At 42.5% G+C, this 14,041-nt stretch overlaps 1 protein-coding gene across 2 annotated transcripts in view; it reads right to left on the reverse strand.

The window, feature by feature from the left end:
• Positions 1–12,437, reverse strand: part of Shroom4 (shroom family member 4) — a 235,121-nt gene extending 222,684 nt beyond the window's left edge. Inside the window, exon 1 of one of the 2 annotated variants that reach the window (XM_045140084.1) lies at positions 12,321–12,437. In XM_045140084.1, coding sequence (XP_044996019.1) covers positions 12,321–12,437 — 117 coding nt within the window. The remainder of the gene's footprint in view (positions 1–12,320) is intronic. The other variant, XM_045140086.1, reaches the window with a different exon arrangement.
• Between the last annotated feature and the right edge of the window lie 1,604 nt (positions 12,438–14,041).

Here is a 14,041-nt window from a genome sequence, read left to right on the forward strand (position 1 = left end):
AATTGATGCTTTTTAGCAGCCTCAAACTATTTTAACATGATGGTTTGAGGTTTGGTGTTCTATTTTTTCTTTCTTCGATTGATTTTTCCACTTTCTCGTCACTTGCAAAGTATTCTAGCTAGCAACACCTCCATTGACTGGGCATCCTGCAGAATGGAGGAGATAACAAGAGAAATCTGTGACCTAGAAGGCTCATTAAATAATACAGTAGGCCTCTTTTCCATATCTTTGGTGCAGGAGATTGTCTGACAATTAACTAATTTCCAGTAGATTAGTAAAGTGTTTGTGTGTGTGTTCCAACCATTGTGTTCCAAACTTAATGACTTGTTGTTTTAAGGATCAAGTCCCTAAGAAAACAAATATATACAAACCCTATTCTCCCTGCCCACCTTGCCTACAGGCACACACAGTTATCAGAAGATCAAAAACTGAACTAAAGACTGGTTTTCCCATTCCCAACCCCCATCATGGCTCACAGCCTTCTATATTAGTGATCTTATTTCTGATTCCCTCTTCTGCTTCATTTCTTCAGTGATATACACTATTGTTATCCTCTAGTCATTTGACAAGTCAGTACACTGTCAAGATGACATATTCCTTCAAATTTCCCCTTCCTATCCTTCCTATTGTTTAGCTCAGGTCTTTCCTCATGTAGGCAATTATGCAACTGACACTATAGTAGGTTCTTGGTTTAAATGTTAATTCTCCAAACAGAAATGGTATCTACATTCAACCTGCATGCATTCCACAGTTCACTTTTCTAGAATATTTGGCTCCAATGTATTCATTTTCATTATCCATTATCATGGATCAGCCAAGTAGTACCCTACTAACTCACTTATTCAGCTGTACAAGCAGTGACATTGTGCAAATTACCCAATCTTTCTATGTCTCAATTTCATCATCTATAAAATGGGATTAGGGGCTGGAGAGATTGATCAATGGTTAAGGTGCTTGCCTGCAAAGCCTAAGGAACCAGGTTTCATTCTCCAATACCCACATAAAGCCAGAATGACGCATGCATCTGGAGTTCATTTGCAGTGGCTAAAGGCTCTAACATGCATATCTTCTGTCTATCTGCATCTCTCTTTATCAATCCCAAATAAATAAAATATGAGGCTGGAGAGATGGCTTAGCAGTTAAGGTGTTTGCCTGAAAAGACAAAGGACCTCAGTTCAATTCCCCAGGTCCCATGTAAGCCAGATGTACATGGTGGCACATGTGTCTGGAGTTTGTTTGCAGTGGCTGGAGGCCCTGGAACACCCATTCTCTCTCTCTTTCTCTCTCTCTCTCTCTTTCTCCCTCTCTCCCTCTCTCTCACACTGTCAAATAAACAAAAATAAATAAATAAAATATTTAAAATATAAATAAATAAAACATTTAAAATGTGTTGACATAAACTAACTTGCCCAGGGTACATGCTATGAAAATATTTGTTAGAAAACAAACATGATATCTATGCAGCTCTGTGCTGGATTCACAGACAATAGAAAGAAGATCTCAGCTTCTGGAACAGTCAATCATAAAAAATTTAATGAATTAATTAATAAACAATAACACATACTCTGCCCTTGTGCTATTAGCTCACTGTGGGATGACCCAAATGACCTTATCCTTCCTGTCTTCAGAACATGTAGGGCTTACAACAACTGAAATGTACTCTCTTCTCTGCCACCCCTACCCTACTTAAATCCCATGTATTCCTCTAGGCCCAACTTCAATTCATTTTACAACAAAGTTCCCATCCACATTAACCACATGAAATTTCTTTTAGGGAAATAAATGCTGCTATTATATCCTACCCCATGGTTTCAGCACCTAAAGTTCTTTATTCCCTGGGCTTGCACTAAATGCTACTCTTCAACAAACTTGTCATCTTTTTGAGAATCCAAAGACCAGGTCTTCTATGGTGGCCTCTCTTAAATTCTCTCTTTAAGGATAGGCACTCTATAATGAGCTCCATAAATCTCTGTTGACTGGTTGGTTGATTGATTGACTGAAGTCTTAATTGAGAGTTGTTAGGACAGCCAAACAAGCTTTAACATAGTCTTATAAAGTGGTGGCTATTTGGACATTAGCCAGAAATCATGTCCTCTCACTTCTGGCAGCTGCAAACATCACACTAAAGCTATCCTGACAATTAACTTGAGTCTAGATAATTTGGTAACTTCAAACACTTATGTTTTAAGGTCAAAATTCTTTTAATAAAGGACACCTGGGAAATTTTCTATTTCCTTCTTCAACCACATATACCTTTGGTATTTTATTAAACAAAGGATAATAGGAATCACTTTCCCTTTGGAAAACGGTGCAAGTTTTGTAATTTTCATTTGCAAGTAAGGACACCGCAACATAAAGAAAGAAGTGACTTGCACAAGAACACAGACAATGAGTGGCAAAATTAAGACAAAACTTCAGATTTTCTGAGGGCTGTGGTTGGAGCTCAGTGGAAGATTGCTTGCAGCCCTGGATTCCATCCCCAGTATCACCTCATGCCCCCCAAAAACACACTTTTGAGTCTTTTGAATCCCAGCTCAGTCCTCTTACCTAGATTAGAAATTCAAAACAAAAACCTTCCTTGACCCTGAAGCCCAAGGTGCAAGCATTTATATGTGAAAAGCCCTAAGTTCTATCCACAGCTATGAAAAATAAAAATACTGTAAATTAAACCAGTATTTTTGTGGCACTGTGGATCAAACCAGGACATGCAAGTGCTCTACCACTGTGCTACATCTCTACCTCCCAAAATATTAAAAATTTTAATGTAATTTACTGTGTAACTTGCAGTCTGTCACTTAACTTCTCCACAGGCTCTATCCCTTCATTCCCACAATTAGGACATCAATGTCTACCTCAAAATGTTAATGTAAAATTTAAATGAAAACACATAAAATACCTAAAAGTATTTGCCACAGGATTGGTTCTTTGCCTCTCTGATACCACCATATCTAAGCTTTGATAACTTGTTAAGTTCAACAGGTTACTGAAATAAACCCAAAATGTAGGACCTACATTCAGTGAATGCTTAGAAGTATCCAAGTCCTTGCCTGAAACCCTTTCAGCCTATGGTTTCGATACTTATTTGTCTCTCAATCAGAGACAAGATGCCATTAAACCTGCTTCCCTGTAGAAGTTTTCAGTGGAGAAGGGACTTTGATTTCAGTCAAAACAAAAGAAAAATAAATGGTATATAGTAAGACAGCCCAACAAAGACAAGGCTTTAGCTTGTCATGCTACCATAAGCAAAGATGGGACTGTAGCTCTGAGTCTCTAACCCATTTCCAGAATAACTAGTCTAACCAGCTTTACTTCTAGCTCTACCTCATCTCACCTCCAACCCCCTCTCTCAAAAGAAATATCCTTTTCTGATAGACAGTGAAAGGCAATATAGGAGAATCATTCAAAATGGCCCTTGTCAGAGGCTCATGGGGAAAAAAGATCAAAACAGGTAGAAATCAGTTGAGTGGCATTAGAGGGCCAGAAGAAGGTCTATTCTTCACTGAGTTTAACCCTTGATCCTGTCAAATGAGTCCTACCTCCCACATTCCTCATTGATGTAACATTAAAAGACTTGAGTGAAAGTTAACAGACCATGCTGTCCCTGAGAACATACCAGGAAATATCCACTTGTGAAAAGATAGGAAGCAGTAGTGTGGGGAAAAGCAATACACTGTGAAGAACTGCCTGCTGTCAGTTGTCCTTCACGCTTCTATAGCAAAACCAAGCAAAGACTCTAGAGCCCTTCGTAAGCCTTCCATAAAGCAGAAGCCTTCCATTTGGAGGATATGAGAAGATACAGGGGCAAAAGTAGGTGAAGGAAAATTGGTAAGAGATAAGAAATGAGAGGTGAAAGTTCTCTCCACTGAATTAGCATAGATTAAGTACAGTTTGAGAAAACTTCCCTGATTCTAGTATAATTCATGAATGTTTTCAGATTCATCACACTCACTCTTCTCTCTCTTTTTCTCACATGTATACACACACACACACACACACACACACACACACACACACACACACACACCAGAAATATTATCCAGCTAAGAAGGACAAAGCTGGTACAGGAAACTATAAGGACTCACTGTGACCAAAGAAGCAAAAAAAAAAAAAAAAAAAAAAAAAAAAAAAAAAAGCTTTCTACAGAGGGCGGGGCAGTCAATGAATAAACAAAGAGGTAATGGTACTTGAACAAGAGTCCAAACTGTCCGCCTTAAGCCACTAGTGCTGGTGGATGGGGGCTGGGATCCAAGAACTGGACATGAAAGAAGGATAGCCCAGATGCATGATAAATGAGTCCATGGCTCCAAAGCAGTATTCATTCTGTGGCAGGGCACAGACATAGACTCACACTGAGAAAGGAGGGTGTGGAGGTGAAGTGAAAAAGGGAGAGGTTAGAGCTTACTTTGAGAGATCAACTCATCTTGATCCTTGCCACTTCAGTGCCCAGGCAGGATGGCTCCGCCCAAAAAAACATGCCAGTGTGATGTGAGGAAGAACGGATCATCCCTTGCAACACTGACATGCATGACAATCTTTCCACTTGGCCTATTTACACTGGATGAGCCTACAGGGCATAAGGAGACAAAATTTTATTTCATCTTGGTCCTTGGAACATAATCTGTAGCCAGGAAAAGTCATATCTCAACTTATTCATCAATGACTTAATTGAAATTTGTCACAAGGGAGTATTTCAGGGAGTATCAGGAAACAAAATATTTGGTTCCATAGATGCTAAGTGACAGTGTTCTCATTACCAACATAACAAATTAAAAAGGCCACTTGCTGAGTGAGTGAAAGATAATTCTCAGGTATAGCTGGAGTTCAGTTTCCAGGGAAATGGAACCCACTTCTAGTCCCAGCATCAAGGCTATGAGAACCTTGGTCTCCAATGATATAAAAAAATCCCAAAATTGGAACCAGGCATGGTGGCCCACACCTTTAATCCAAGCACTCAGAAGAAAGAGGTAGGATCTCTGAGCTTGAGGTTGGCTTGGAACTACAGAGTGATTCAAAGTCTGCTAGAATGAGACTCTACGTCAAATATATATCTCCCAACGTTACCCAGATCTATCTATCAGAACTATGTAGAACACTTATAGACGGTGATGTGTTGTTTTCCAAGAATATCTTCTTTAAGCAAGCATCTTGGAGCACTTAATACCTCCTGGAAGACAGAGTATTATACAAGATGGCTACATTGAGCAATTTCATTGGTCAAAAAAGCTATGGAAGAGCAGGGCATAGTGGTACATGCCTTTAATCCTAGCACTCGAGAGGCTGAGGTAGCAGGATAGCTGTGTATTTGAGGCCAGCCTGAGATTGTATAGTGAATTCCAGGTCAGCCTGGGCTAGAGAAAGACCCTACCTCAAAAAAATAAAGCTATGGATTAAATAGATCTCTCTAGAACTGTTCTGAAAAATCGTAACTACAATCAATTGTCATGTCAGTGGGGACATGTTTTCTAGATATCAATTATCTTTTCTCCTAGACTTTCATTCTCCAGTAATAATGAGAATTAAGCCCTCTTCCAATCCACATCTTTTTATTATTTTTTATTTTTTGAGAGAGAAAGAGAAAATGGGCACACCAGGGCCGTTCAGCTGCTGTAAACGAACTCCACATGTGTGTGCCCCCTTGTGTGCACGTGTGACATTGCATACTTGCATCACTTTTGTGTCTGGCTATACATGGGAACTGGAGATTTGAACAAGAGTTCTCAGGCTTCACAGGCAAGCGCCTTAACTGGTAAGCCATCTCTCTAGTCCCCAATCCACATCTTGATTGAGACTTTAATAGTAAAGAAAGTTATTTTCCCAAATCAGATGACTGGTGAATGTGAAAAACACAACAGACAAGCTTGTGCACCTAAGACCTCCAGCAGGAGTTAGGTTTATGGATATTCTAGATCCAAACAGAAGACTCTAGAGCCTCAAGATTGCTGGAACCATTGCAGTCAGTGCCATTGGCAGTGTACCTGATAGTACATGGGGAAGACACTTCTGTCTCTAAACTTCTACACTCCATAGGTTGAAGACTACTTATATGTCATATGTGGTTGGCATGTTCAATCTTAGAGATAACTGTTTTCCCAGTAGGGGAAAACTACATTCATAGAACTAAATAGGGAAAAAAAAAGGTCTAGAATTCTAATTTTGGCATTAATTATTGAATTCTACTTTCTCTATAACTTAATAAGCTTTTTTTTGGTCTAAATATATATGCTCCTTGAATGCAAGGTGTATGTCTTCTCTCTCCTAGAGTTTCTTTTCCAAGTCTTGTGTGGGCTATGAGTAGGGTCATATAAACAGTAGAAGAAGAAAGGTATCCCACCAAATTTATATGACTGCCTCCCACGACTATGGGCAGGTATGGATTAGCATCACGACAGGTACTTCCACGAAGAGGCTTGGTTTGATACAGTTTGGTATAACATGGCCACCAGCTACTTGTCTTCAGCTGCTATCTTCTTAAAAGAAATAGCAAAGGATATAGCTCAATGGTAGAACATATGCTTAGCACACGCAAGTCACTGGGTTTAATCTTATTCAACATTGATCATTATCTTCAGTTACTATATGTTGCTGTGGGCTCCATAACATAAGAAAACTGTAAGGGCTAGGGATGTTGCTCAGTGGCAGAACACTTATCTAGCATGTGCACCAGAAATATTGAAGGAAACAATGGATAGACTGAAGTGAATCCAGAGTGGGATAAATAAACAGGAGAGGAGGATGAATACAAGATCTCATGAAAAATAGTTAAAAGAGGACACAATTTTTATGTTTAGTTCTTTCAAGACCTGCCCTACAACAAAAATGCAACTTTGTTCTGTGTGGTCCAAGATTGTAGAGCATGTCCCCACAGATTACAGGTAGAGGAAAATATAAAGGAAAAGCATAGTCCCAAACTGCTAACATTGAAATTAACAGGCTTCAACAGACATGAGACCCCCCCCCCATGACCACTGTGTCACATGCTCAGAGACATATACAGGGGGTGCCTGATTAGTCTTAAAGTAGATGACTACCCAAAGACTCTTCTCACTTTGAGATTCTATGCTTCTAAGTCTCCACTAAGAACAGCAGTAGCAGTGCAGCAACTGAGTTGTGTGCCCTTTGGTGCTTGGGGGCAGTGGACACTGAGATCATACCTCCCTGTAACTTCTGCTATTCTCCATTAACTTCTCACAGGTGGGTCAGCATATTTCCCCTGTTTCTGAAGAAGCATAACTATAAACATCATAATATTACTTCCAGACAATCACCCTTTAACCAGCAATCTCAAGTCTGAGATTGTCTCTTTTTGTCTTTAAAGAAATCCCTTGGAGGGGATGGGAAGCGAAAGGAGGGACAACATTTGAAATGTGTAAGGCGCAATGTTCAGGTGTCTTCCAACCAGAGTCGAATTATTCTCTTCGAGGTTTTGAAGTAAGAAAACCCTATAACAAACATGGCCATTTTCCCTTAGGGATACAACTGTATGGATTTCACAAGAGTACTGGGTCCATTATGTATAGCAGATCAACAGGGACTAAGGTTCTACGTACTCAAAAGGTTAGCCAAGTTTTACCAGACATATCAAGTGCCTTTCTTGCTCTACCTCCCTCCCACATTCTTTGGCTCTCTCTAGAGTCCTGTCCAATGCCCCTAGAAGCCTTCGTTCTGGAATAAGGCAGCAATTACACTGAGGCAGTAGGAATCTTTGCTGATTCTAGAAGATGAGAGAGGGATTCATGTAAGTAACTGTGCAGGATTCAGCTTATAAAACCATATCCCATGAACATAACTCTGAGATTACCAAGCCCTTGGCTGGAGTTGGGGCTGACCTGTGATACAGGTGCTGCAATTGTTCATATAACCACCTCAACCAACAAGAACTCAAAATCACAGTAAATTCACCTCAATCCTCAAGAAAACTTCAATCTAATCATTCAGGTCCTCTTGCAATCTCAACTGCTCCTTTGTATACTTCCAGAAATAAGAGCAGGTATGAGAGAAGTGCTTAAAACAGCTTAAAGAGCATGACCTGCCATTGTTCTAGGTTAGGGACAGCAAACAGTATTAGGGTTTGCCCAACTGATTCTCACATCATCTGTGGTAATGAAGATGTGGCAGGCATGCCTACCATCACTCTGCAAATTAAAACTTGGACCTAGTGAGGGCAAAATAATGGAGGGATATTAATGCACATTACATGGATTTTTTTTTTCTCCAGACTGCCCCCCTAACTCCACCCTACTTTGTTAGAGGCTGTAACGCTCTCACTTCTCTCACTTGCCAGATAACATTTACCATAAACCAGCCAGGAAAAGGGTGACTATGAAGGATGAGCATAATCATCTGTCCTCCCCAGTTTTCTTCCTTCTCCTTTTCCTGCATCCCCATGTGAGTCCCAACTCTTTCTTTCCTCATTTAACTTCAGGAAACACTTCCAAGAACTTTAAATGTAAATAGGAGGCTGGAAAGATGGTTTAGCGGCTAAGGTGCTTGCCTGTAAAGCCAAAGGACTCAGGTTCGATTCCCCATGTAAGCCACGCAAGGTGGCAGATGCATCTGGAGTTCACTTGCAGCTGCTGGAGGCCCTGGTGTACCCACACCCTTCTCTCTGTCTCTCCCTTCCTTCCTCTTTCTTGCTCTTAAATAAATAAATACAAATAATTGTAAGTAAGTGCCTCAGGCTATAGTAGTGCTCTGTCCTCCCTGACTCCTGCATACAAGAAGGATACATTAATCTCTAAGGCTTCTAAGAGTCCTATATGATGCAAAATCATTGGTTTGAGAGTCTTAAAATTTACCTATTCTCAAAGAGAACTGTTTTCCAACGCTAGGAGTTAATTCATGGATGACTATCAACACTGTAGACAAGGAATACTAGGTAGCAAAACACACACATGATTAGAAGAGAATCCCCATTTTATCCAGATACACCTCCAGATCTAATGTGGTAGTACAAGAAGCTAGCCAAATAAATTCTAATGTCAGAAGTCATGAGCCCAGTTCCCTTGTGACCATATTTATTTCATTTATTTATCATGACCTTAGTAGTAACACCACAACATATGGAAAAATAATAAACTGCCTCCTAAAACTTGATCATCAGTTGTATATTTTAACATTTTGTCTTTTTGCCACTTAATTACCAGTAGATGGCTGCAGAAAGCATAAATCGGGCAGCTGAATTTCCCACATTCAAGGAACTCATATCTGCTAGTAGGAATTGATAATTTTCTCAGCCTAATCATTGCCTGGTCCAAAGGTTTCTCATGATAAATAAGAGGAAGATGTTTATATCCCATGCCTTCTTCTCTTACTTTTTCTCAAATTCTCTTACTTCCCCAATGTCTCTGCCTTTTCTACCTTGGCCTACAAGCAGATATTATACACTATTCCAGACCCAAACCACTTTTGTATTTTCCCAACACCAAAGGAGATTTCCTGCCATTTTGTACCTTAGTCCTAGCATCTTCTGTCTCTGCCTGACCTAAGTGATTTGAGGTAACCGATATAGCTCTCTCCTCCTCCCCAAGCACAGTCCTCATAGAAGACTTTATGGCATGGAAAGCATTACCGGGGTGGGAGGCTGAGAATACTAGATATATCTCTGAAAGTTATCATTACATGCTCCCTCACAACCTGCAGTAGTACAGAAGAATCAAGAGAGTCTCTGAGTCATAGAAAATAAATGGGTTTGGAGGCTGACATTGATTCACTACATGATAGACTAAGGCAAACCACTGAATGTATCATAGCCTCAGTTTTTCCATCAGTTTCTCTGCAACATTAGCTGCCTATCTCACAGTGTGATTGTAATAGGCTGATGAAATATGGAATATGAAACACCCCGTGAATAGTAACACACTATACAAATGGAGCAAAGTCATCCCCTTATTCCCTGTGTAATACTTCTGATGAAAAATGAGGCAGAGCTAGTATAATGGATGTGTTACCAGATTGTCATAATGCCATTTGAAAGGCTACGTGATGCCTAGGCCAGAAAAGGCAAGTGATATAACCTTAATTCCAGAACTAGAGTGACAGAGCAAGGACTGGAAACCAGGTATACTATTTACTAAGCCAATTATCCACCAGTGGACACAGACTAACAAATTTACCTTGGGGGCAATTGCTGTATGGCCCTCAAGCATAAAGGAAAACTTAGAAAAAAAATAAAATTGGATTAATGAAATACAGCAAACAGAATCTTGCCAAGAAAAAAAGAAATATTGCACTAAAAAAATACTCCCTTTATATAATGTTCAGGTTAACCCAATTATAGCTGGGTTTTACTGTAAGGAACCAGGTTGTTTGAGAAGAATGAGTAAACTGATTTTAACTCCTGCATATCCAAAGGTACATAATGAGCTTCATATAACAGGGGCCAAGTGTACATTCAGCAGAAAGGGAATCATTAAAAGGCACCCTGCCTCTCCACACACAAGGCACTTCCTTAACAGTGTAGCCACAGAAACCCTCATCTATCCTCAAATAATCCCCCAGCCTAACCACAAATTACTGGCTGCCCCACACTTAGTAACAGCCCCTGCCATACTCATGTGGGCTCACAAAATCCAGGACCACAATAACAAGTGTCCTCACGGGTGTCTGGCAGGTTGGGTCACCCCTGGACTGAGCTGAAAAATGACTTCTGGGGCAGGTTGTCTAAGCAGACTGAAAATTCTGTGGGCAGCCTGAGGAGGAAAAGAAAGAAGGAACTGCCAGACTATGAAAGTCTGTACATCCCATTGTGATCTTGGTGGAAATAGAGGAGAAAGGGGGGAGTTGGATTTGAAGAAATTCCTCAGGGCTAGGAAACTCCTCTTCCAAGAAGTTGTTAGAGAGTTGTTTCTTGTTTTTTTTTTTAAGTTTTGCTGTAGAGAACACTTGGAGGTACAGTGCCTTAGGGAGGGGTGTGAGGGTGGATCACATAGACATCTCAGTCTACTGAGAAATACATGACAAGTACAAAGGGTGCTGGATGAAGGTCTGAGCTCGTGGGAGGTGAAAGATCCCAAGGGTCCCTGTCACCAGCCTCAAAATGTTGTCTCATTATATCTCAGACAGCTCAAGCTGATTGGTATACTCAGAACACCACCATTACCTCCAGGTCTGAAGGACCTCCACCCAATTTAACAAGCCTTTCCAATGCAAAGGGAAAGCAACAGGGGTTACTGCGTGTGTGTGTGTGTGTGTGTGTGTGTGTGTGTGTGTGTGTGTAGAGAGCTGCTAAAGTCATGCTGCCATGTTAGCAATATTAAAAAAAATTTAAATCAATAACCACATCTGTTCCCTGAATGATTTTTCTTTAAAGATGTTTTTCTATCCCCTACCCTAATATCCACAATTTCAACTGCAATTTTAGTGGTTTTAAGGGGAGAAAGCTATCCAAATACATAAGAGAACCAAACAAAAAAAATTGGCTAAAAGCTCATTAAGTCTCATCACCTGACAACCTGGTCCCTCAATGTGAGTCTTACAAGCCACTCGTCCCGGAAACAACCCCAGGCGCTCTCACCCCCACGCTGAAAGACTGGATTTGAAAGTTCCAGAGCAGTCCAGAGAGCTACGCTTCTCTGGCCTCCACTGCAACTTAGTTCCAGCTGATCACAGTCTCCTAACCAAACCAACCCGGGCGGCAGCAGCGACTTCTGCACAGCGGCACTCCACGGCGCAAAAAGTTCCCTCCAACTTCTTAACGTGCAGGAAATCTCACCGGCTCTGGGCAGGACTCTGGAGTGAGGGAAAGGCCGAGTGGAACCGGCAGCAGCAACGCCCCAGAGCTGAATGGACGTGTGCGCGTCCGGCTGTGGGAAGAGAGGCTGACGAAAGACCAAAGCCTCATCTCGGTTTCCCACACCAGACCCCAGCCCAGCAACCTGCCCCGGCGGGGACAGCCACAGGGAGAACCAAAAGAGCTGGCAAGCCGCGTTTTAGCCTGCGCCTTCATCCCCTCACATTCCCGCCGGCGCAGGGGATTCCAAGCAGAAACCCCCAACAGCCGCCATTTCCTCCAGCCCAAACTGAGGTGAGTAGCCTCCCCCGCCGTGGGGGGAGCCAAGTGCCTCAGCGCCCTTGAGAGTGTGACTGTGGGCAAGGCTTGGGTCAGCGAGCTCTGGTCCCATCCTCCAGCCGCTCTTAGGAGATGTCTGCGCCAGCGGCAAGCCCTCCCCTAGCTACTTATGCCCCTGGAGGTTTTTGTTTCTTTTTTTTCTTTACCCAGGCCAAGTTTCAAAGTGGGTCTGAGGCCCAGACCCGCGCAGCCAGCGCACCCGCTTTGCCCATTCAAAGTTGGACGCTACCGGGACCGAGCCGCCAGATCTTACCTTAGACACTGTGAGCGGCTCGCAGTGCTCCAAACCTCCCTTGAGGGTGAAGCCCCAGGGCGCCCCCCCTTGCAGCTGCACCGGGACGTACTGGAAGGACCCAGGCCGGCTCTCCATCCTCGGCTCGGCACGGCTCCGGCGCCACGGGGCTCCTTTTCCGCGGGGGCTACGTAGCCTCCGCCCCCAGCAGCTCAGCCACCATCGCCCTCCAGCGCTGCGCCACTCCGCACCGCCCCGCTCCGCCTACTCTCTCGGCTGGAGACACTGGGGCAGCTAGCGAGCACAAGGAGGAAATGACACGGAGCTGCAGAGAGGGGGAGGCGGGGGGAGAAAGTAGAAGAAAAAAAAGGAAAAGAAAAGAAAAGAAAAGAAAAGAAAAGAAAAGAAAAGAAAAGAAAAGAAAAGAAAAGAAAAGAAAAGAAAAGAAAAGAAAAGAAAAGAAAAGAAAAGAAAGAAGGAGAGGCGGAGGGGTAGCGCTTAATGGACAAGAAAACGGAGCAATAGGGAGGGGCAGTCACATAGAGCTCGCCTATAGGAGCACTGGGGAGTGGGAGCTAGACGAGGCCTCACATCAATTGTTACATTGTTTCATTCAAGCAGGCCCCCTCTTTGGTCCTCCCTTTTACTTTAGAGCTCCTCGCCCTTCCCTCCAGAGATGAAGCGAGAGGAGGAGGAAAAACTTTTTAGTGTGCATGGCCCGCGTGGCCAAGTGGACTTTTCTGATTAGCACCTTCATGTCTCCCTGACTGCCTTTTTCTTCTGAATGTATTTAGAAGCAAGTCCTGGGAGGTGATACAAGGCTGTTAATCTGTGAGCCTTGCCTAAAGGAGTGGAAAGTGAAGTAAGCAAGCCAATGAATACAGTTAGGTTGTACATGTAGGCTGCACTGCATGTAAGTGCTAGGTGTGTGGGGTCATTATGAAACATTGCCCAGGAGCATAGTTTAAATAAAGGAACACTTTGAGGATGTCCCCTGTCCCAGCTCAGCGATATGCTAGCTCTGCACTGGCATGAGCACTATGCCAGTCATCTGGAAGTACTGGCACAGCCTTGCACTTGCTCCACCGAGATTGACAAGCCAGAGATCCCCAAAATGTATGACTATCAATATTATCTCCAACATACAAGAAAGAGTATCCATTGATAAACTGGCAAGTTAATAATGTGCCTCTGGGAGAGACTGGCTTTTACATAAGACCTGGGGCATCTCTGATCTGGTCTCACTTGAGCCTGTTGCTTCTCACCTAGGCTTGTAGAATAGGCCAAACAAACAGCTATAATAACAGTTCGGAGCAGTGAGTGTATTATTACATCTCACCCTTGACCTGAGTAGAGTATTTTCCCTCTCCACGTCTGTTTCTCCTCAGCCACTAGTGGACAGTGGGTTTTTTAAGGACCTTATGTTAACAGGAAAAAGGTTGACAAGTCAATAATGAGTCAACAGGACATTCCTACATTGTCTTGCTTCTTAAGTTCCTTTTCCCATTCGTATGCAGCTTATTATTTGTTCAGGCAAACACTGTGGTTCCTTCCTTCCATGGCCAGCGTTCTACAAATACTGATTCCATTCCCTGTGCCCATTTTCTCACCTGTCACTGCTGCCTGCCCTATGCCCTTTCAAGCCAAGGAAACTTCTCTTATGGGCCCCCAACTTCACCAACATTATTTTCTCAGCCCCTCTGGAATGTCTGCATTATTTAATGCGGACCCCACTTTAATAT

Source organism: Jaculus jaculus, chromosome X, assembly GCF_020740685.1.
Source record: "Jaculus jaculus isolate mJacJac1 chromosome X, mJacJac1.mat.Y.cur, whole genome shotgun sequence".
NCBI classification, from domain to species: domain Eukaryota; kingdom Metazoa; phylum Chordata; class Mammalia; order Rodentia; family Dipodidae; genus Jaculus; species Jaculus jaculus.